General features: G+C 50.5%; 1 protein-coding gene across 1 annotated transcript in view; it reads left to right on the forward strand.

Annotated features, from left to right (window-relative positions):
- Positions 1 to 1,135: 1,135 nt before the first annotated feature.
- Positions 1,136 to 21,059, forward strand: part of KAZN (kazrin, periplakin interacting protein) — a 386,388-nt gene continuing 366,464 nt past the window's right edge. Inside the window, exon 1 of the mRNA XM_090268631.1 lies at positions 1,136 to 1,437. Coding sequence (XP_090124757.1) covers positions 1,203 to 1,437 — 235 coding nt within the window. The 5' untranslated portion in view covers positions 1,136 to 1,202. The remainder of the gene's footprint in view (positions 1,438 to 21,059) is intronic.

Consider the following 21,059-nt stretch of genomic DNA (forward strand, 5'->3'; position numbering starts at 1 on the left):
GGTCTGGTGGCTGGAATCCAGGGCCCCAGTGAAAAATGCAAAGCCTGTGCTCTGGGAGAAAGAGGCGCTAGATGGGTTTATCAACTTTACGGTTACCGCAGGTCTCCCGAGAAGAGAGTGGGTAAGCTGAGGCAGCTGGGCTTCCAGCTCCTACTCCCAGTAGGAGGATAAGGGGGGAGGCCCCGCTGACGCCTTTCAGCTCTCTCTCTCCTGGCCTCATCCCTCTCGTCCTCCACCCCAGCTTAGACGCTCGGGACCTGGCTAAGGCCACCCCTCCCCCCTCGGGCGCGCACACCGGGTTTCAGGTAGGAGGGGAGGCCGGAGCGCAAGTGGCCCACCCCGGGGAAGGACGGAGCGCTCCTTCGGGACAGGAGGACAGCTCGGGGTGGGACGGCGAAGGTGGGGTGGGGAAGAGGTGGGCAGTGAGGCATGCGGGGCACCAGCCCAGCTCCCCGCTGCAATTTCCTCCGCGAATTTTAAGCAACCCGCAAGGCAAGAACTGCATTCCCGAGCTCGCGGAGGCTGCCCCCTCCCCCCGGAGCTCCTTGCCCTCTCCCCTCCGGGGCCCCTTTTCCAAGCACCCCTCTCTCCCAAGCACCCACCTCCTCCCTAGCTCCAGCAAGGCGCGGGGCGCTAGTTCGCCAGGGCGGGGGCCGCCCCACCGCTCGAGGGAGGGGACCGAGAGACAGCTTTGGGCCAAGCGCTGCGCACCCCTCGCCGGGAGCGCCGCTTAGGCCCACTCCTAGCGGCCTCCCGCCGCCCCCGCCCCCTGGGGGTGTGTCCCCGAAGTGGGGCGCGCGAGAGGCCGAGGGTGCGCCCATGCTGCCCGGCCAGGCCCCCTCCCGAGCACGCGGCAAATGGTAGGCTCCATTGAAACAGTGCCGGGCGGCGCGCGGTGTCCTTCTTCTAGCGTTCTCGGCGCTGGGGTCTCGGCGATCGCTGCTCCTCCTTCTCCTTTTTCTCCTCCTCCTCCTCCCCCTCCTCCTTCCCCAGCGCTCTGCTACCGCCGACTCCGGCTGGAGGCGCCGCTGTCATTCCTCCGCCCCGAGGAGCTGGCATTGCCGGTGCCCGGGGGTCGCGGCGCGAGGGAGCCGGGCCGCAGGGGACCCAACAGGTAGAGCCGGGGGTGCCCGGCCGTGCGCCCCCCCGCGCATCATGCAGCTCTTTGTCACCTCTCTCGCCCCCAGGCCAAAATCCTGAGCATGATGGAAGACAATAAGCAGCTCGCGCTCCGCATCGATGGGGCGGTCCAGTCGGCCAGCCAGGAGGTGACCAACCTGAGAGCTGAACTCACGGCCACCAACCGGAGACTGGCGGAACTGAGCGGAGGCGGCGGCCCCGGCCCCGGCCCGGGCCCCGGAGCGGCGGCCAGCGCCTCGGCAGCGGCGGCAGACCCGGCGGCAGCGAATATGGAGAATCACCAGCACAGCACGCAAGGTAGGGATTGCCAGGCGCCCGGGGCGGAGGAGAGGCAAGCGAGCCGGACCTGGGCCTGGAGGGGACCGGAGGCTCGGCGTTCCCCACGCCCCGGGCGAAATCGCCTTGCTTTGTGGCTCGGAGCCCTTTCCGCCCGGCAGTGGCCACCGCTGCCCCCCTGCTGGGAGTTGCAGGCTGCTGTCATTAAGGAAAACCCGGGCGCAGTGTGCACCGGTTCACACGGTCACACCGGCCCTGGGAGGCGCGAGCGAGGCGCAGCCCGCGGGCCCCTTCCAGCAGCAGAAAGTGCCCTTTAGGTGGCACACAGCCCCCAGCTCCGTGGGCAAACTTTTCATGCCCGGGCTTTTTTCCCCCACCCGCGGCAGGGGCGAGTGCCAGAGCCGCCCCCCAGTTCCCGACCCTGCTTCCTTTGGAATGACTGTCATCCTGACAGCGAGCTTCAGGCTCTCCTGCCGTGTTTGGGGCAGAGGTTTGGGCTGCTTTGCACTTTTCTCCACGGATGCCAAATCCCTTGTCTCGATTGCATCTGGACTTTATTTTCCCCCCATCTGAGATCGGGCAGGCGGGGGAGCGTAGCGCCGCAACGTAGATGCCCCTGCTCAGCAGGGAGTTTAAATTTCCAGCAAATATAAACACCGAGAGCACTTTCCAGGGGGGATATCTTAGATCTCAAAGGCTGAGTGATGGGCTCCTGTCGAAACGATGGCTTTGATTGTGGGCTGCAGAAAGCTGCTGCTTGAAGGGACTCTTTGCAGTTGAGGAGGGGAAAGAGACAGCTGGTCTGTGATGACATTGGCAGTGATGGAGCTCAGAAACCGCCTGTAAGGGTTAAAGGTGGAGGAAGCACCCGAAAATGGACCGTTTGTGTTCTATGAACAGAAAATTAAAAGGGTCAAAGCTGGCTTTTCAAGGTTTTTCTTTTCTTTCCTTTTTTTATTTTTCGTGCCTAATTGCCCATTAAGAAATGGGTGTCACTGGTCATTAGTATCATTGGAATTGTGAACTATGACTGCTGAAATCCAGAACACAACAGGAAAAACTTATCCAGTCCAGGAGGGTCACTTGTATAAATATGTCATGTGATGAAGTATGAGGGACCGATGGCTCCATGACTCAAATGGCTTTTCTGGTGGTGTTGCTATTTCAAGAGCTTCTCCTAAGTGTCGAGAGTCTGTTCTCATATTCATGCCGGCTCTCCGTCCGTGTCCGGTCCTAGGGAAGGTGTGCCTTTTGGGGGTGTGAGATATTAAGCCTGAACACCAGCTGTTTTATGTTGAACTGCAAGTCAGATCTTAACTTGGTACTTCAGGACTCTGTCTCAAGTCCTAGGAACTGGGACCGTCACTTGGTACTGAAGTAGCCATGACGTAATGGTGCAAAGGTGTTGTGAGCCTGGTGTTTGCTGCACAGTATTCAAGGTGGGTGTCTGGCTACTTTGTCACTTGTCCCTTGCTATGTCATCGTGTGTGGAAGACGTTCTTTGCCAGTACCTAGGGGGAGGGGAGAAGCGTGGCAAGAACTCTTCCAACATTCAGGAAGAGCCAAGAACTGGCATTTCGCTAAGAATCAAAAGCCATGGCAAAGGGGACTGAACAGTGCTGGTTGCTTGCCTGCCGTCTGCCCCTCTCCTCAGCCAAGGAAAAGTTCAGCGGCTTTATCTGAGTCCTGGGTCTAGGGGCACACTGGGCGTGCTAAGGAGGCCAGTCAGCAATGGTCCATACACTCCGTGTGGAAGCTGGGATACTTAGCCGATGGTTAAACTGCTGTAGTGTGGCCACAGGGGGCTGTTCTGTTCTCCTTTTCCCTACAAAAACACGCAAGGCTGTGGAAACGGACATGACTTTCAGATCTCCTGCGAGTCCTAGAAACACGCAGAACCAGCAGCTCCCCTCCTGCTCATGGGGGCACGCCTGCCGTGCCCGTCGCTGGCTGTGAGGGGCTGGAGGAAGGCTGGTCTTCATTTTTCCTCTGGGCACCACTGCTGTTTTTCAGAGCCTTTCCTAAGGGGCATTTAGCGACTTTACAACTAGAAAATAAAATGTTAAAAGGTTCTAACTCAAGTTCATCATTGGCCGCATAGCGCTCTAAATGGATGAGATGTGAATTTAAACTGATGTGATGGTTGAAAGGAAAACCAGCCCCCGCCCCCCCATACATCCAGTGGAGTGGCGTTTACTCATTTACGGCCACAGGGTGTCAGCTCACTACTTTTCCCATGATTTAGCCTCTGCAAATGATTTTGATGTTGTTGTTTTTTCCTCCTGCCCTTTTCTCAGCATTCCGCTAGAACAGACACCCTCTACAGAGGTGGTCTGGTCGCTTCCTCTGCTAGTGCATCAATATACCTAAAGGAAAGTGTTGGGTTGTCGCAGGTTCACTGCCACATGTGGCTGATTGGTGTCCTCACGTGTCCTCATAATGCACCCCCAGGAAGGCCCGCCAATGCTCAGCTCCTGGGGGTTCCTGGCTGTTCTTCTGAATTAGTCTTCTGCTTAATTTTATCTGTGTTGGTGCCACTCAGTGGACCTAAACCATGAGAGTATTTAGAGCTATTGAGTTATCACTTTTCAAATCGAGGCTTTTGAATGAAATGACTATCTTTCAAAAGGCACCGGGTAAGTCATCTTTTAATGAAAGGGCATTATGCACATATTCAATGAATGCTAATGTACTTTTAATAATATTAGCACAAATGGTTATGGGGGAAGACTTACCTTTTGCTCTCTCTGCCAAGAAACTGCTAGATACCTTTTCAAATATTTTGTTTAAAGTTTTGGGTTTGTTTGTTTTCTTTTTTAATGAATTAACCAAACTCATCCACCCACCATTGGATGTTTCGTTCCAGTGATGATATCTGACAGTAGGTAAGTTGATGAAGAAAGCCTGGATTTTCCTAGCAGGTTAATGCAGCGTGTCATTTTAAACAAAATATTAACTTGGTTGGTACCCTCTGTGAGCTGGTACGGTTGCTATGTAACGGAGTCTAGAAAGTGAGCTGCTGAAAATCTGGGCTTTCGACACTTTGCAGGATCTTCTTTCGGAATCTGTGTTGAAAGAACACTTGGCAGCCAGCCCATCTTCTCTGCCTGCTTCAAGCGAGTTGATAATCCCTAATGAGGATGCTGGCGGGCAGTGAGTGCCGAGGGCATCGGCGCAGGTGGCACACTTCACCGCTCCGGAGGCATCTCCGGGGCTGGTGGGGTCAAAGCAGCCTTGGACAGGTGGACAGGAGGAGCCTGGCAAGAAGAGAGCCAAGCATTTGTTCCAATTCGCCTCATTGTTGGTCGTCAGAGAATGGATTTGTTTAAAGTAACATTTCTAAGCTGTTTTTCTCGGCGTTAAGATCTCTGGGAAAAAAAAAAGAAAAAAAAAAAACATGTTTAAAATCCTTGCTGTTCTTCGAGGGGAAAATATGGCAGTTTGTTTCTTTAAAAATGTTTTATCTGATGAATGACTAATGTTAAAGTCCATTGGTTGCTTCGCTCTGCGTAGGATGAAACAATGAAGCGCCGCTGTACCCAACTCAAATTGGTGTTCACTGTCTATAATGTTATACTTATGTCCAGTAAGATGCCAGTGGTTTGCTGGGGTTTTATTTTTAAGGAGATGATGTACTTGTGTGCCTCTGCAAGTGGAAGTGTTGGTACCCTCTTTCTTGGGTGGTGAGGATTCGCGGCCTGTTGCATTGCTGAGGATGGGAGTGGGGTAAAGAGTCATCTCCTACGGCCTTCGACCTTTCTGTATGTAGGTGTAAGTTTTATTGTTTTCAGGCGTTACAATAGGCTGTTACCTGGGGTCTGACTGCTCTTTGGTGACGAGGACACCACCCTTGGACTGAATTGAACAGGCGAGTCATCTGCAGAGACCTAGACGCTGTGGCTTTGCAAAAGAAGTGTGGTCTCTTGCCATCCCCCTCCCAGTTCATTCTGCCTCTGCTCTCGTTTTCCCAAGGAGGCTCTTATCTTTTCTGAGAAAGAGGAACTTCAACTGGCAGAGAGGATGGAACCCAACGTGGCGGGACCTCTGGGGCCTTCTGTCAGCTTGGCCCGAGGTGACAGAGCCCATCAGGTAGCGCAGGCCTCGGTTCCCCAGCCACGGTCACGGAATGACAGAGACAGCTGGGTCTTTGCCAATCTGGTGGTCTCTCATGAGATGGGGCTTCGAAGCCCTTGCCGAAAATCCCCGTGCATAATCCCAAGGAGATCGATGATGTACAGATCAGTACAGCATGGCTGAAATTAGTTATTGATTGGTTCTTATTTACTGTCTTTCCATTGTCTTTGGAAAATACCTTTGGAGGACCCTCTACGTCAAGTTTTTGGTTCCGGTTAATTTCATGCTTTCAAATTTTCATAACGTATTGAGGCTTTTCTAAACTTCTTTTGTATGAAGCATAAATCTAAGCCAGCCTGATTTTTATAACAGGAGCCTCATCCCATATCTGCCCTGCGTAAGGCAAGGCATCATCTTCCTACTGCTTTACCAGCCCCCCTCCCCAAGACTGCTGGCACTTTTTAGGAATCCTGTGGGTTATAATTTGTGACTTCTGGCTGCCAGTGAGTTTGTAGCAGATGGGCTTGGCAGGTGGGACGTGCTTGTTGGAGTGCTGCCTGCTCGCCGTGCAAGTCATATGGGGCCCAGAAGGTCAAGCTCAGGGTGTGGGCCCTATTCGTCGCATATTTTGTGTGTGTGTGTGTGTGCGTGTGTGTGTGTGTGCGTGTGTGTGTGTGTGTGTGTGTGTGTGTAGGGGATAGGTACATCCCTCAGTTACAGAGCTCAGGGAAGTAAAATCAATGCGACTTCCTGAGTTCTTTCCAAGTCTTCCAGGGTTGGTTTCTTTGAGCATTAGCGGTTGGCTTCTCACCCCCTGCCATCCATCAGGCAAGAACACAACTCATTCTGCCTGCTGAAGCCAGGCAATGGGTTTTTAAGTGATCTTGTAAGTGAAAATTAGTCCATACTGTTTGGGCCGGATATTAGGGCAAGTGACACGTGGGATGACAAGCGGTGCCACCAACAGCCATCACTGCAATGTTGTAGTCATCTGACACACAGGCAGAGCGGGTTCAGGCGGAATCATTTAGAAAAAGACAGCTTCCTGAAGCCAGTAGGGTGACCAGCCATTGTGGCAGATTGCACCTGATGGTTCCAAGCAGGTAAGAGTCCTGCAGGCCCGTGTCACCATTCAGGGTTCCCTGCCAGGTCCATGTCGTCTGTGGAGAAGCTGGAGGAAGACCAAGCAAAGGCATCTCTTCTTTGTCCCCAAGTGGTTGGACGAGCCCAGAGCGTGCTTGCTTGTTTGATGCGACCTCAGATCTGAGCTGCGGAGTCCTGGCTGTGCTCTGCAGGCATTTCTGCTTCTCCCGTGGGCTCCCACGCTGCTAGAAAGACGAAAGAAGCTGACCGTCGCCCTCATGAGTTTGGCAAGAACAACCATTTGAGCAGGTGGCTTCTGCGAGGTGGAAATTGACTGGTTCTCAGTCTGTTTTGGTGGCTTTGTTGACTTGGCCTTGCTGGACCTTTGGGTCAGACTTCTGAAAAGCCATGTCCCCCTGAATCCTCTGATGAATTGAGACCCGACTGCAAGAGCTCAGGCAGAGCTTATAATGGCAGTCTGCGAGCAAAGCGTCCCGAGGCGTCTGGGCTCCCCTCCTGTGACCTGCAGCCAGGCTGGGAGGATGGAGAGAGGTGGGAGGAGGACACAGCTCGCCCGGCTCCCACGGCCCCTCTTCTCTTTTATCAGAGCAGGTGCCAGGGTGCCTATGTGGGGGATGCGAAGGCCTTACATTCCCAATACTGTCCCAGCCCCACAGACTGAAGTAACACGAGTCCTTAAGAGCCAAGAGCGCTCTCACGGAAGGAAGGTGGGCCCAGAGCTAATACAGGCGTGGGCAAAAGTAGGTCTACAGTTGTAATACAGTAATTAGTAAATAATAATCCAAGAATAAATTCTGTTTTGCATACTCACAACTGGCACCCTACTCTGCCAGCCCCCGTATTTAACATTCACGTCTGTTGCTGCATTACCGTGCGTGGGACTCACCGCTTGGGTACCTCCCAAGACCCCGGGTTCTGGAACCATCCTAACACCAGGGAGTTCTCTTCCTTTTCATGAAGGTCAATCATTTAATGTGGGACGAAATGAGGACTCGTTTCAGTATGTTAGTCAAACTTTTTAATAACTAATAATAAGGACTTACAATGTTTTAAATATTTTCCCGGGCGCTTAACGTACATAATTGAATCCTGAACCCAATGAGATGGCAGGTACTCTGTCCATCTTTCAAAAGAAGAAACTGGGACTCGGAGAGGTTAAGTCACTTGTCTGCCATGACATAGTAATGACCAGGGTGGTGGGGATGATGGCAAGTTTGACATAGTCTTCCCTTGGAGCCTGATACTGTGGCTTCTAAGCGCTTTTCTGTATTAATGCTTTGATGAATACTGTCAGTCCTCATAATGACTTATGAGGCAGGTGCCACTGTACCCATTTTACATATGGGAAAACTAAGGCACAGAAATGACATTATTTGCTAAAGGGCCGTTAAGCGACAGAGCTCTGACTCCAGAGTCCACGCTCTTACTCCTTCCGCCCTGATGCCCAGGGTCACTGAGCCGGCAGTGACTGAGCCGGGAATTCAAGCCCAGCAGGTCTCCCTGCTCTTTAAACCCAGGTGCGCGTCCCTGGATTGTCTCCCATGTCAGAAGCATCCTTTGGTTTGTAACAGGGGGAAAGCTAAGGGAACAACAGGCTCATCTCTATTCTTGGTTATTATTTCCTTAGTCTAATGGCAGCTCTGGCCCCTTACAGTGAATTCTTATGATGGAGAGTCAGGGAAGCATCCCTGCCTCTCACTGAGATGTGAGATGAACTGGTCAAGAGGCAGCTTGGTCCTGCGTGTAAGGTTAGCAACCCAAGGCTCACGTGCCACAAGTGAAAAGGAGCATCTGGATCCTGGGCTTGGGGCCTTCCACTCCACGCACGTTGTATGTTTCTCTTTCCTAGGAAGGCTGTTTCCAGGCGAAGCTGGAAATTTGGGGTCCTCTTATTCTCCAGCCCATCCATGTCCTTCCCTTTCCTGGGTTCTCTCCCTGCGGACCCAGTAGCCGCCAGTGGGCCAAGACCACACCCAGCAAAGGAACCAGTGACTTCTTACAGATTACTTCATACCAGAGTTGCTCAGCCCTGGCACTGTGGACATTCGGGGCAGGATAATTCTTTGTGGGGGGAAAGACCAACCTGTGCCCTGTAGGTTGTTTAGCAGCATCCCTGGCCCCTGCCCACTAGATGCCAGTAGAACCCTCCACACCCCGGTTGTGGCAACCACAAGTGTTTGTGGAAGTTTGCCCACTGAGGGCCGAAATCATCCCGGGCTGAGAACTGCTCTTTGTGCCGGGCATTGGGGGAGGCCTGGCTGTGAGTCCTGGGGTGACAGCTGCGTGAGAGCAGAGTGTCGTCTGTTTTCTGCTCCATTCACAGCGCCTAGAGCAGTGCCCGGCACATCACCGAAGCTCGGGAAATAGTTGCTGAATGAATGAATGGATGAACCCCTGATGATTCCATTACAGAGTGTGTGTAATTTGGTTTACGTACCACGTTATACATGGCACCCTGAAGATCACTGCTTTCGTGCTAGGTGACTGTCACTGAGTGTTTACTCACCATAGGTCGACACTATTCTAAACCATTCTCTGTATTACCTCAGTTAATCCTATAAACTATCCTCTAGGTAAGTACTATGGTTACTATTTTAGAGATGAGAAAATTGAGGCACAGAAAGGTTCTATGACTTGCCCAGGGCCACCGAGCTGGCAAGTGGCAGAGTGAGGATACAAATAGTGTCACCCCGGGGCCTGCCTGTGGTCCTAACCAGAAGGCTGTGCAGCTTTGCAGAGGTTTTCCCATTCTTGCCGAGAAATCGTTTTTGTTCTAAAGCTGGCACTGGGGTGATTATAATTAGAGTGTGCCTATCGGACTCAAAGTCATTCCCCATCCATCCTCAGAGCACCACTGTCCAAAATAGGCTTGGTCACCACCGGAGAACCTGTAGCCAGGAAGAAATCGTGTCGGGTCAGAGGTAAGAGGGCGGCTTAGTGACTGAGCCACGTTCCAACGGGAGAGACTATCTCTTCTTGTGGCCTCACTGTTGGGCTTCAGCCAGAAACAGTCACAGGACTTGAACTTCTTTCCTTTCTGGGAAGGGGGACAGTGGACCCAGAGCTTCTTAGCAGGGGTGTGATTCAGTCTTAGAAAAAGGGACAGTCCAGGATCAGAAGTGGGGAGATGGAGAGATTTCCAAGGCCATCTGAGAGTTTAGGAATAGCAATAGCCAGTGTTTGATGAGCCTCTTTGGGGCTTTCCCGAGCCCTGCGCGGTATGCTCGGTGAACATTTCTTTTACGTTTCCTATCACGGTGATTAGGTAAGCGTCTCCACCTCCGTTCTACTGACGGAGAAATCGGGGCTTAGCAAGGTGGCTTTTCCAAGCTCTGGAAAGTGGTCACCTGCTGAGTAGAAGGACAGAGGGTTGGTTCATGTAACTTCAGGGCCTGCCCCCTTCATTACAACAAGAAGATCAAAATGTGGCCGGACAGCACAAAGACACCCCAGCAGAATGGTTTTACCTTTTTGCTAATATGCCTTCCCTCCCCTTGTTCCTCTTCTTTCTTCTTCCTCTCTTCTCTCTGTCTCCATCTGTCTTGAGAGATTGGGCACATAGGCTCAGAGGCCACAGATTTAATAAGATATGGACCAAGTTATCTTGGTGATCACAGGCTACTAGGTGTGACTGACATGGACACATAATTACATTTTATAATAAAGGTCTAGACAGGTGTAACGAGAAAGTCGATGACGACGTGACAGATACAGAAGCCTTCACAGACGTACATGACAGTGGCAATGGTAATCAAAGCATGCTGGGAAAACATTAATTTCACTGCTGAAGGTTAAACTGCGTGTGAGAGATTATTAAAAAGTACAACTTTTGGACAGGCTGGGATTGGACGTGGCCGAGAACAGCTGCTGACTGGGACCTTCTCCCTCCAAGAGCGTTTCTTAAGAAGAAGAAAGATGTGAATGATACAAGGTTTAGATCTTGAATAATAGCTTTTCTTTCTTTTCTTTTTTTTTTTTTTTTGGTAGACCCTGCATCTCTTAAAATAAGCTCTTCCTTTCTATTATCTTCCTGGCCAAGACTGGGGCTTCTTGTCAGCTGCCACAAGTAAATTAGTTCCTTTTCCATGATTAACTTGAACTTCTTTTTTAAACCATTGACCATGGTGTATTTGCTTTACTTCAGTAAGGGCCACTTGGAACGCAATGGGCTTTATGCCACTTTTTCCCTCCCCGCCCCACCCTTGCCTTTTGAAGTTCTGTGCCCACCATTTCTTGATGACGACAAGGTAAGGCGTGTAGAAATTTGATACTGACCCTGGAGAGTACAGTTGTGGCACCATAGGGTATGATAAATGATGGTTGGAGAACACTGACCTGTGATTATATGTGTATTGATTATCTCAATTAAGGTCTTCATCAAGTGTATTGCTTTTCCTATTTCTACAAGGTTTACTATGTAAAGCGAGAACAAAGTGGGAATATTTGATACACGTTTAGATTTAGGTACCAGAAAAGCAAGGCCTGGCTGCCATTTTGGTGGATACTGTCAGCCAGTTTGCTCACAGACATTTAAGTCTTCATGCACGTCTTGCAGAGAAGGATCATGATTGCATGTCCGCTGCTCTGCGGTGCAGGTCATGTCCACGGCCAGGAGCTTTAGCACCTGGTTAAAACTCAGCTGGCCCCTCATATGGTTTGGTTCTACCATGGGTCACCCCAAAACCCACCCTCCAGCACCTTCATTGTTATCACCTTACCTCCAAAGCAAAAAAAGCTTGGTCTAGCACCCTCTGTTTACAAAGCCCGCTTTTCCAGGATTCCTTTGCATTTATCCACCAGTCAGTCCTCTTTCCTTTGCCCCAGGGAAGCGCTTTAGCTTCTTACCTAGCTCTTTGTGGTGAACACAGACGTTCCCAGGCATCGCCTCCATGGACCCTACCAACTGGCTCTTGTGATTGAATTGAAATAGACACAGCAATATATTTCTCAAATAAAGAAATGGAGGCTCAGTGATTTAAGTTGACTTGTCCAGGATTGTTGAGCTGGTCATTGAACCAAATCTGTCTTTCTCCCAGGGCAAGATTAGGCCCTGCTGCACAATGGCAGGAGGGGGCTGCCCTATAGCTTATGATTGGATGAGGTCTGACCTTGCCTTGGCTACTCCCTCTTGGGCACAGGCCACCCTGTCCTATAAGGCTTGCATGGCGACATGACCCCAAGATTGTGCTCTCTTACTCTAAGCCCCTGTGTCTGATGTCCACTCACGATGAAAGGAAAATCCAGTTTTGTGAATTTAATCCCATTTTTTACACTAGGTTCTTCCATTATTTCAGTTACAAATTGAATCCCACTTTTTTACACGGTTCTTTCACCATTTCAGTGGGGGTTTATAGTCATTGGGCTTCTTTCCATGACCTGTCTTCCTAATGCCTGGCCTTGGAGTTTCTCCTCTTCTAGCCAACCTAGCCAGCAGTTAGGGATCTGGAAACCAGGGCCGGGTTGCATTCAGGAAGTCCCTGTTGATGTCAATGAGCCGCATCTGGGAATGACTCTCCTATGGAGGAGAATTTTTTGCACCTGCCACCACCATCATTTAGGATTCTCGAACATGGGAAGCACATCCGTGTAAAGACCTCCCCGGTCTTAGCGTGTGGATGTGTGTACTCTCTAAGAGTTGAAGACGTAAGTTAGCCATCACTAACCAGGCTTTGGGGTCTCTGCTGACTTTACAGGATTCTTCTGCCCCTCAAACTCAACCCTCCCTTGTTGTGATACGATCAGATTCATCTATGATTTGGTCCCTTGACTTAAGAAAACTCCTTTATTTCAGCAAAAATTACTACAGTGACTTTCTTGCATGAATATTGGAAGGCACCAGTCATAGTCAGAATAACAGAACTGGCCCTAAACTAGATTTCGGGCAATATGATTTGATTGGCCAAGTGCCATGGCTAACTAGCATCATCCTGCCCCATCTCCGGCTAACTCCTGAAACCCCTCAAGCATGTGATCCATCATATCATTTTCTCATTTATGCCAGCGCTGGATAATGGCCTAATCTCTCCAGCAGCATTCAGATTTATTAGAGAAGATGGCATTTACAAAATCATTTCGCTGTTCCATTGCAAACACCCGAAGCTGCTATGTGCTTTCTTATTATAAACCTTCCTTTTAACAATGGTTTATTACCTGCAATTAAAATCACCTGAAAGACCCAAGGAAACGGTTTTCAGTTCTTTTCTTTCGTGTTACTGTTTGGCTGGGGGCCCACTTAGTTAGGACGTGGGAGTGAGCGTCAGCGAGAGGCAGGTTTCGGCTCCCAGAAAGGACAGGCTCGCCAAGACGTCCGGAGGGAACGTGGTCATCGCTAGAGCCCGGATGACCATCTGCCAGGCGTGTTAGCAGAGCTACTCCCCACTCAGTTCAGGAGGAAAAAAATATGTGTCACAGCGAATAGGATCTGGTTGAAAGGAATCTTCCCTTTAGCATTCCGATTGGGCACCGGCGAAACGGAAAAGTTTGGCAGCCACAGTATGCCGTCCTCTGGGCACATCCCAGAGAAATGTTGAGAGGCAGCGAGTACTAGGAAGGGTTTCACTGACTCTGGGGAAGCCATGTGACTCGTTGGAACAAATTAAGATGGTCCCCCAAGTCCAATGTTTATAGCATAGGACAGAAATGTCTGCAGTCCGTTGCGTGGGTGCGTATCCTGTTCTTGTAATACTTGTTAGGTGTGGAAGGGGGGTATACTGCTTCCCAGCCTTGGCCTCCGTTTCCTTCCAGAGATCACGCCAACGCCGACGTCACGGGCTGGCAGGAAGGCCACCGGAGAGGGTGTGTGTGTGTGTGTGCGCGCGCGAAGGGGCGAGCGCGTGCCAAGTCCTCCTCAAATGTCATAAACATCACAAACGCGTGCCGTCAATGCGTGTTGCCGTACGGCATCCCCGCAGGTCCCGGGCGGGGGGATCGAGCTCATGCCTTGGTCTGTGTGTTCGATCAGCAGTCAGCAAGCGCGTTTTCTGATTGGCGAGCAAGGGGATGGGCGCAGGGGGTATCAGGACCAGGACACATAAAGCGTCGCCTTCCAGGGAAGCCAGAGGAGGCAAGAGCATCAGGGCCGTGCCCAGCGTGTGTTCCGACCCACACAGTGGCTTGCGATGCCAACAGTGTGACCGAAGACATGGGTCCCATCACGGCCACCTCCAGCCCCCATGTCTCGTAAGACACATCCCAGACAGCCGCGTAGGAGCTGGGACATGGGCCTCGCTGAGGAGCCTCCCATTGCTGAATCCTACAACTTGTGCCCTTTAACAATATCGCCTAATCAGTCAGTCCCATGTTAAATAACATCCTTAAGTAGACAGGTTTTTTTTTTGACTTTTTTTTTTTAATTGCGAGACTGTTGCCTTCTCTGGGTTAAGCAGAGGTAACGTAAGCCTGTGACTGTGCAGCAGACATGGGGGAGAGGGGCTCAGAAAATGGGGGAGGAAAGACGGAAACACCAGAGGGAGACGCGCACGTGGAGGAATCACGGAATGTCCGCGCTGCCCCGGAAGGGTCGTTGGAGAAAGACCCCCTCATCCCGCCTTTAGTTTGCAGCTGGAGACACAGAAGCCGGCAAGCACGCGTGAGCCGACAGAGGTCCCACGGTGCCTTGCAGCAGAACCCAGGCGATCGCAGTGGCGCTGGCCTCCCGTTTCCGACCGTGTGCCTCGGTCTCACACTCCCGGCACAGGGTCCGCCCTGGGGCCCCGACACGCAGGTCCGTGTGCAGATCCCACAGCGCCCTTGGCGTATCATAGACGCGCCCCTTCTGGGCCCCTAAGAACGGCCGTCCTGGGCCCGGCAAGTGGGAAACAGAGCAGCCCTCCGGTGTGCAGTTTATAGTTTGGTCTTGTTTCCCAGCGAACGCAGAAGACGATGATTTTAAAAAATAATAATAAAGCACAAGCCAGATGCCCAAATTAAAACAGTAAATTTTCGTGGAGTTCATGTGCTCTGAGCAATGTAAATAAAGGTGAGGGCTGGGCCCCTCTGCCCGTAAATCAACGTCAGCCGAAGGCTCACTCCCCTGGTTTGTTTAGGCATTTTAGCCCATCACCCACACCTCTTGGCATTTCCAGGATACAAGGGGGAGGGTTCCATTTGTCATCCTGATTGTCCTCCCCTGGGTTTCTTGGAGCAGCAATCTCCGCGTTGCCTTTTGCATGAAATATTAAGCTCAGGGATAGAACCAGGGCATTTCAATGCAGGCGGGATACACTTGGGAAGGCTGGCTTTCTGCCCCCGTGGCCTCATTTGCATTTATTTTGCTCACAACCATTTGTAATATAGTGGTGGGTGTCCATCAAATAGCTATTAACTCTTCTGCCAGCTCCTAGGGGGGCTGTCGGGGCTGCCTCTTACAAGTTCAGGAGATAACACGGCCCATACCTTTGAACATTCGCTTGGTGTCATGAGCCACTGTGGATGTTAGAAGGTCTCGTTTCTATTTAGTCTCTCAAGGACCGTGCAAGACAACAGCCTTGGTTGTATGACTAGCATTTCTTTAATTGGACTCCGATTCCTGGGTTTAACCAATGGTTCCATCACTTCCTAGCACGTCATCTTGTTGGGTCACTAATGGGTGTTTTCTCGTCTGTGTGATGAGGCTGATACCTTATGGGTTTTTGTAATAGTTGAGTTAATATATGTGAACCCCTGCGCCAAGTGCTTGGCGCCTGTGTGCTAAGGACTCAGCAAGCATCAGCTGTGAGTATTTAAAACTATGACCCAGAGCCTCTCATGGAAGACCTCTAGTGCCCAAGAGTGACTTCTCTTGGAAGTGACAACAAAATCATTTAAGGACGAGCTAGTTTAAGTTGGAATCTTGGTTTTTCAGGTACAAATCCCTGAAAGTGTTTGAAGCCTTAATGTCCTCATTTATTTTGCGGTTTGACCTATGGTGTTGGTGGTGGCAGGAGGGACTTGCTGAGTGCCAACCGCTGTCTGAGCTCACCTTCCATACGCCCAATGGAGGCTTATCACCCACAGCGCATGCATCACCCTCCCCGGGAGGGGGCGCCCTGCTGACTCACTGACAGACCCTCTGTTAATCCCTGGATTATTTTTCCTTAATTATTTATAGCTCACCTGCTGATATTTCAAGCTCTTGTTAAGAAAAGAAAAAGGCCTTGAGTGCTGAGAGGGGCAGCTGAGTCCAGCACCTGCTTCACTCTTACTGGGCAGTTTGGTTTGGGCTGCAGGGTGGAGTTTCTGAGATAGGCGGCCCGTGTCCATGGAAACACGCCGGAATGTTGCCCCGTCATGTCCCAGTGGCGAGTGAGGGTTCCACACGGGAAGCTCATGGTCCCCTTCTGTTTCCCACTGGCTGTGTGACTGGACAGATCACTTTCATGTTTGAGCCTCAGCTTCCCCATCAGTAAAAAGAGAAGAAAAGAGCAGATGGATCATCGCTTCAGTCAACAAATATTTCTGGGGCATTTGCTCTATGGCAGGCTCTGCCCTGGGCTTACGGAGCTCCTTGGCCACTGGGGCAGCGGGAGGATGGTGGCCATGATGAGGGTAATAATGACACTGTCAGTTCCTAGTGGCTTAGGAAGGACGAGGCACTGTCCTAAAAGCAGTACAGCTATTTCTGTGCTCAATCCTCACATCAAGTATCATCAGTCCAGTTTTTACAAATGAGGCGACCAAGGCACAAGTGGTTAAGTAGCATGTCCATGCTCACACGGCGGGCAGCGTTTAGACTTGAACTTTGGTCTAGTGACCCACCCCCCCACCCCCATGCCATATTTTTAACCGCCATGCGTGCCTCTCTCCTGCGGAAGCATATAATTACAATCCACTGTGACAAGTACTGTGATAGTATAATACCTGCAAGGCATATCAGTGTTGACAGGGGACACCTGGCCCCGGCTGAGGTGAGGGACTCCATGATCGCCTGCCTGCCAAGGAGGCTGTGCTAGAGTTGAGTCTTGAAGGACAGGGGTGTCTTCTCTTCTGCTCTAGGCAAAGGGGATGTAGGAGGGGCTCTGGGCAGGGCTTGCCGCAGGAGGACAGACACAGCGGGGTGCTGCATGGCTTGTAGGGGGGCCAGCCAGTACTTGGGTTGGGCTCCAGGTCTGGGTGTGATGGGAGAAGTGAAAGTTGAGAAAGAGAAGGAAAGTGGGAATGCAGGTGGAGAGGACAGGGGTGGCGGGGTCTTGGAGACCAAGTCACAGGATCCAGATTTTACCCAGTGTAACAATGGAAGAGGCATTGTATCTTTAAAAAAAAAAAAAAAACCTGTAGTAAAAACACACACAACACCAAATGGACCATTTTTAAGTATATAATTCAGTGGTATCAATGATATTCACAGTGTTGTGCAACCGTCACCACTATCTAGTTCCAGAACTTTTTAATCACCTGGAACAGAATAAAACCCTGTACCCTTTAAGCTGTCACTCATTTCCCTCCTCCCCACAGCCCCTGGCAACCACTAATCTGCTTTCCGTGGCCATGGGTTTGTCTATTCTGGACTTTCCATATAAATGGAATCGTGCATGATGTGACCTCTTGTATCAGGCTTAATTTGCTTAGCATAAGGTTTTTAAGGTTCATTCATGTTGTGTGTCAAAATTTTATTCCTTTTCATGGCCAAGTAATATTCTACTATCTGGATTGTATCCCATTTGAATCTATTCATCATCCGATGGGCATCTGAGTTGTTTCTACCTTTTTTCTATTGTGAATAGTGACATTGAATCATTTTAAGTGAAGTTTTCCCTCAGCTCAGCTCCCCCAATCAATTGACTGTAAGCCTGATGCCATTGTCATTTACCCATCTGTATACAGGTGAGACATCTGTGTGTGTGCATATATTTACGTGTGACTGTCCACTGTCTACAAAAGCGAACCTTCTGCTTCTCCCTGAATCACAGCAGGAAAATTAGATAGCTTTGAAATTGTTTGAAGCTCCAAAACATTTATTTAAAATCACCGTGAAAGTTTCCTCAGGCGTGAAATGGGGCTGGTAAGGACACCCACTTCTGAGGGTTGTTGAGATTACTGAACGTGTTCATTCATGGAAGGCACGGATTACAGCGCTCAGCAGATCCGACGCACCCAATGAGTGTTGTGGTGATGACCATTGTAATTGTCACCCTTGTTATCGGCATGGCCTTGAGTGCGCCCTTGTCCTCTGGGCAGCGGGGAACTGGGGTAGGTTTCCTGGGTCTCGGCCAGTCTGTGACGGAGTCCTGCTGGGTAGGCTGTGGGCACATGTTGTCCAGAGATTTGTGACGGTGTAACTGCAGAAGCGTTCCTCTCCTTCCTGCCTGCTCTTTCTAAAACATTATACTTACCCAGCCCTTGCTGTGGGGCTGCACTGTGCCGCTCCGGGACCTGGGCGGCCGTTGGACCTAGACCCTGTCCGGGGCATTGATAATCTAGTGCTTCTAGCAACAGTGATGAGCCCAGGCTCCAGAGTGGATGGCCTGAAACTGAGTCCTCTCTCCACTGCTGGTTTACTGTGTGCCCTGGGTGTGTTATTTAACCTCTCTGGGCCTCAGTTTCACCATCTGTAAAATGGCACAATACAGTAGAGTTCAAAGGAGGTGGAGAATGCAAAAGCATTTGGTACAAGGTGACAGGTACCTAGTAGGCACTTGACATTATTTTGTTAAAGGGAACAACACATACGTGCATAAAGTATATAATACAAGTCGGAATCTCTAAGAGAAGTTTTAACACCCTTCGGAAGTTCAAAGGAGAGAGAATATCTCTGCCTAAAATGGAGTCTAGAAATTTGATTTGGGACTTTGTGCAGAAATAATACTAGCTCTGCTTTTTTCAGTACTTCTTTGCTCCAGGAATTGAGCTAAGCACCTTTGATTTTATTATGTTTGGCTACATGCCTCCAAAGTGGTGCCTCTTTTAAGAATGGATTACATTTTAAACCTGCTCAACAATCCTACTAGGGTGGATAAATCTCAGTTTTTAGATGACAGCAAGGCCTTGCCCAAGGTCACTCAGCCCAAAAGCGTTGAGGAAAGGACTTGAACTTGGGTCTGTGTGCGCCCAGAGTCCCATAGAGGGTCGCTTGAAGGCGATTCCGGGTGGGTATTCCATGTGGACTGGAAAACGCTTTCATGCAGATAATCCACAAAGTGATCCTCCTCCTGCGAGGAATTTAAACTGAAAGTAAATTTGTATCTTGTGAACTGAATTCACAAATTAAAAAGAAGCAGACCTAGAACAGTACAGGGTGGCAGACGCTAACTGGAATACCACAATGGGCAAGAGGCTTTGGAATCCCAGCCCTGCCACTTACTAGTTGTGTGTGACCTTGAGCAAAGTACACAGTCTCATGAAGCCTCAGGCTTGTCATCTTTAAAACGGACATGGTAACCGTACCTGCGCTGTCGGGTTGTTGCGAAGGTCCCAGGAGATGGTACGCGTGGGACTCTCAGCAGAACGCTGGCACACACCAAACGTCAGAGTGTCTGCGTCTTAGCAGGCCTTGTGCCGGTTTCATGGCCTAGATGGCTCTTCACCACCTCTGCTCACCCTGGAAGCAGGAGCCATCCCGCCAGCACGTCTCTGTGTAGGAACTTCCGACCGCAGGGCAGATGGGCAGCTCTTGGGGGTGGGGGGTGGGGGACGGGCACTGTCCTGGAGCTTCAACCTCCCGGGGGAGCTGCCAAGTGAAAAGACAATTATTAGAGAGGAGGCTGAACCCTTTGCGTGCTGGTCCACTGGGGACTGGCCCAGGGCCACCCAAGTCATATGTCATCTGCTAATGGGGCCAATCAATGGCTGGAAGGTGGAAAGAGGGGGACTTCCTGCCCGCAGCATCCAGATCCACGCCAGGGTCTTCAGGGGACTATGCTGCACGCGTCTTTTTTCCTCAGCAATGGCTGCTGCCCTTCACAGACAGATTGCTGCTGCTTCTGAAGGCAGGAACTGTGTGTGTGTGTGTATGCAGGAAGGCTGTGTTTAATCCAGGTGAGCGTTTAAGGAGAGCTTTGATTCTACTAATTGCTGCTGTAGCTTTTAACTCTCTCCATGTCGCAAGACAATGGAGTATAAGGAACCACTATGGCCACCCCCCCCCCCCCAGGATCACACTGACTCCCAAAGGCCCCTTTGCTTTGCTCTAACTCCCAGGGTGCCGTCTGCTTTCTTTGCTTCTCTGCACCTGCCACTGTCTGGCGTTTGCCCCCAGGACTGGCTACAGAACACAACCGTATGAGAAAACACAGGTCTTTTCTCTATTTAACTCAGCTGTGCTTTGGGGAACGAGACAGAAGAGAAAATGGCAAACCTGGGAAGGTGGCTAACCCTAAGACACCTTACACAGCCTGTACTTCACCTCCGGCTTAGGCAGGGCATGACGTGCAGGAGCCCGGGGGCCTTGTCCACTGCGACAGGGCTGAGGAGTAGCACCTCCCCTTCGGGCACCAGTTGAAGGAGCAGTTTGGGAAGAAGAGTGCACAGATTTATTTCCTCGTTTACCTGTGAGCTTCTTGGGGTCTGAGATGCTCTGACCTCTTTAGAAATACAGCGAGCATTGAATACGTGTTGGGCCATCGAAACTTCCTCAGGTGAGGCTGCTGAGACTCCCTCTTGGAAGGGGAGACCGTATTGATACACTTTGATTGGAAAGTATGAGCTTGCTTAACAGTAGGCCTTCATGGGGCATTTAAAAAATAGTGACAAATGACATTCTGTTTAGTAAAATAAGGTACCTTTGAGATTTCTTGCATTTTTTGAGATATGATCATTAATACCTGTTCAGACTCTCCCCTTCATCTTTACGCTGTACCTGAAATGAAATTCAGAGCGTGCATTTACCTCCTCTATTCTGATTCATCTTATTTTGGACGGTGTTAAAAGCTTTGTCTTTGGGATCCAACAAGCCTGGTTCAAATCCGGACTCTTACTTAACCAGCTGCATGGCCTTAGAGAATTTGCTCAGCTTCTTTGGGTGTCACCTTGCTCACATATGTTTTTTATTACAAAAACAAACACATTTGGAGGCTTCAGTAAAATATCCTCGGACCACCCACAGCCAGCACCATGAGCCTTTGACAGTTAAGGAGTCAGTAGAGAGAGTTCACTCGTTTGTTCAACAAACACTTATTGGGTCCTTTCCATGTGCTGAACACGGCCTGGCTCCTGACCACAAGGAGTTAATGTTCTCGGGGTTTTGTGGTAATTAACACTGTCAAGTTCAGCCTTCAAAGGAATATGACTTTTTGAGGTAGGGTAGACCCAAGAGCAAAGGGCCTTCTTGTTCCCTTCGGCTCACTCCTTCCACCTATCCCCACCTGCTCTCCCCAGACATGACCGAAAACTTCACCTGAACAAACAGGAACAACATTTAGTTCTTGATGAGGTGATGTCTGGCTTTTCAAATTAAATATCACAGGTAAATTGCTAGTCTGTGCCCGAAACCAAAATACAGGCAGGACCACGGTTTCTAAGAGAAGTGCCTCAGCCCAGCCTGTGTCACCTGC

Source organism: Furipterus horrens, unplaced genomic scaffold (assembly GCF_987537825.1).
Source record: "Furipterus horrens unplaced genomic scaffold, mFurHor1.1.pri manual_scaffold_3, whole genome shotgun sequence".
In the NCBI taxonomy this organism is placed as follows: Eukaryota; Metazoa; Chordata; class Mammalia; order Chiroptera; family Furipteridae; genus Furipterus; species Furipterus horrens.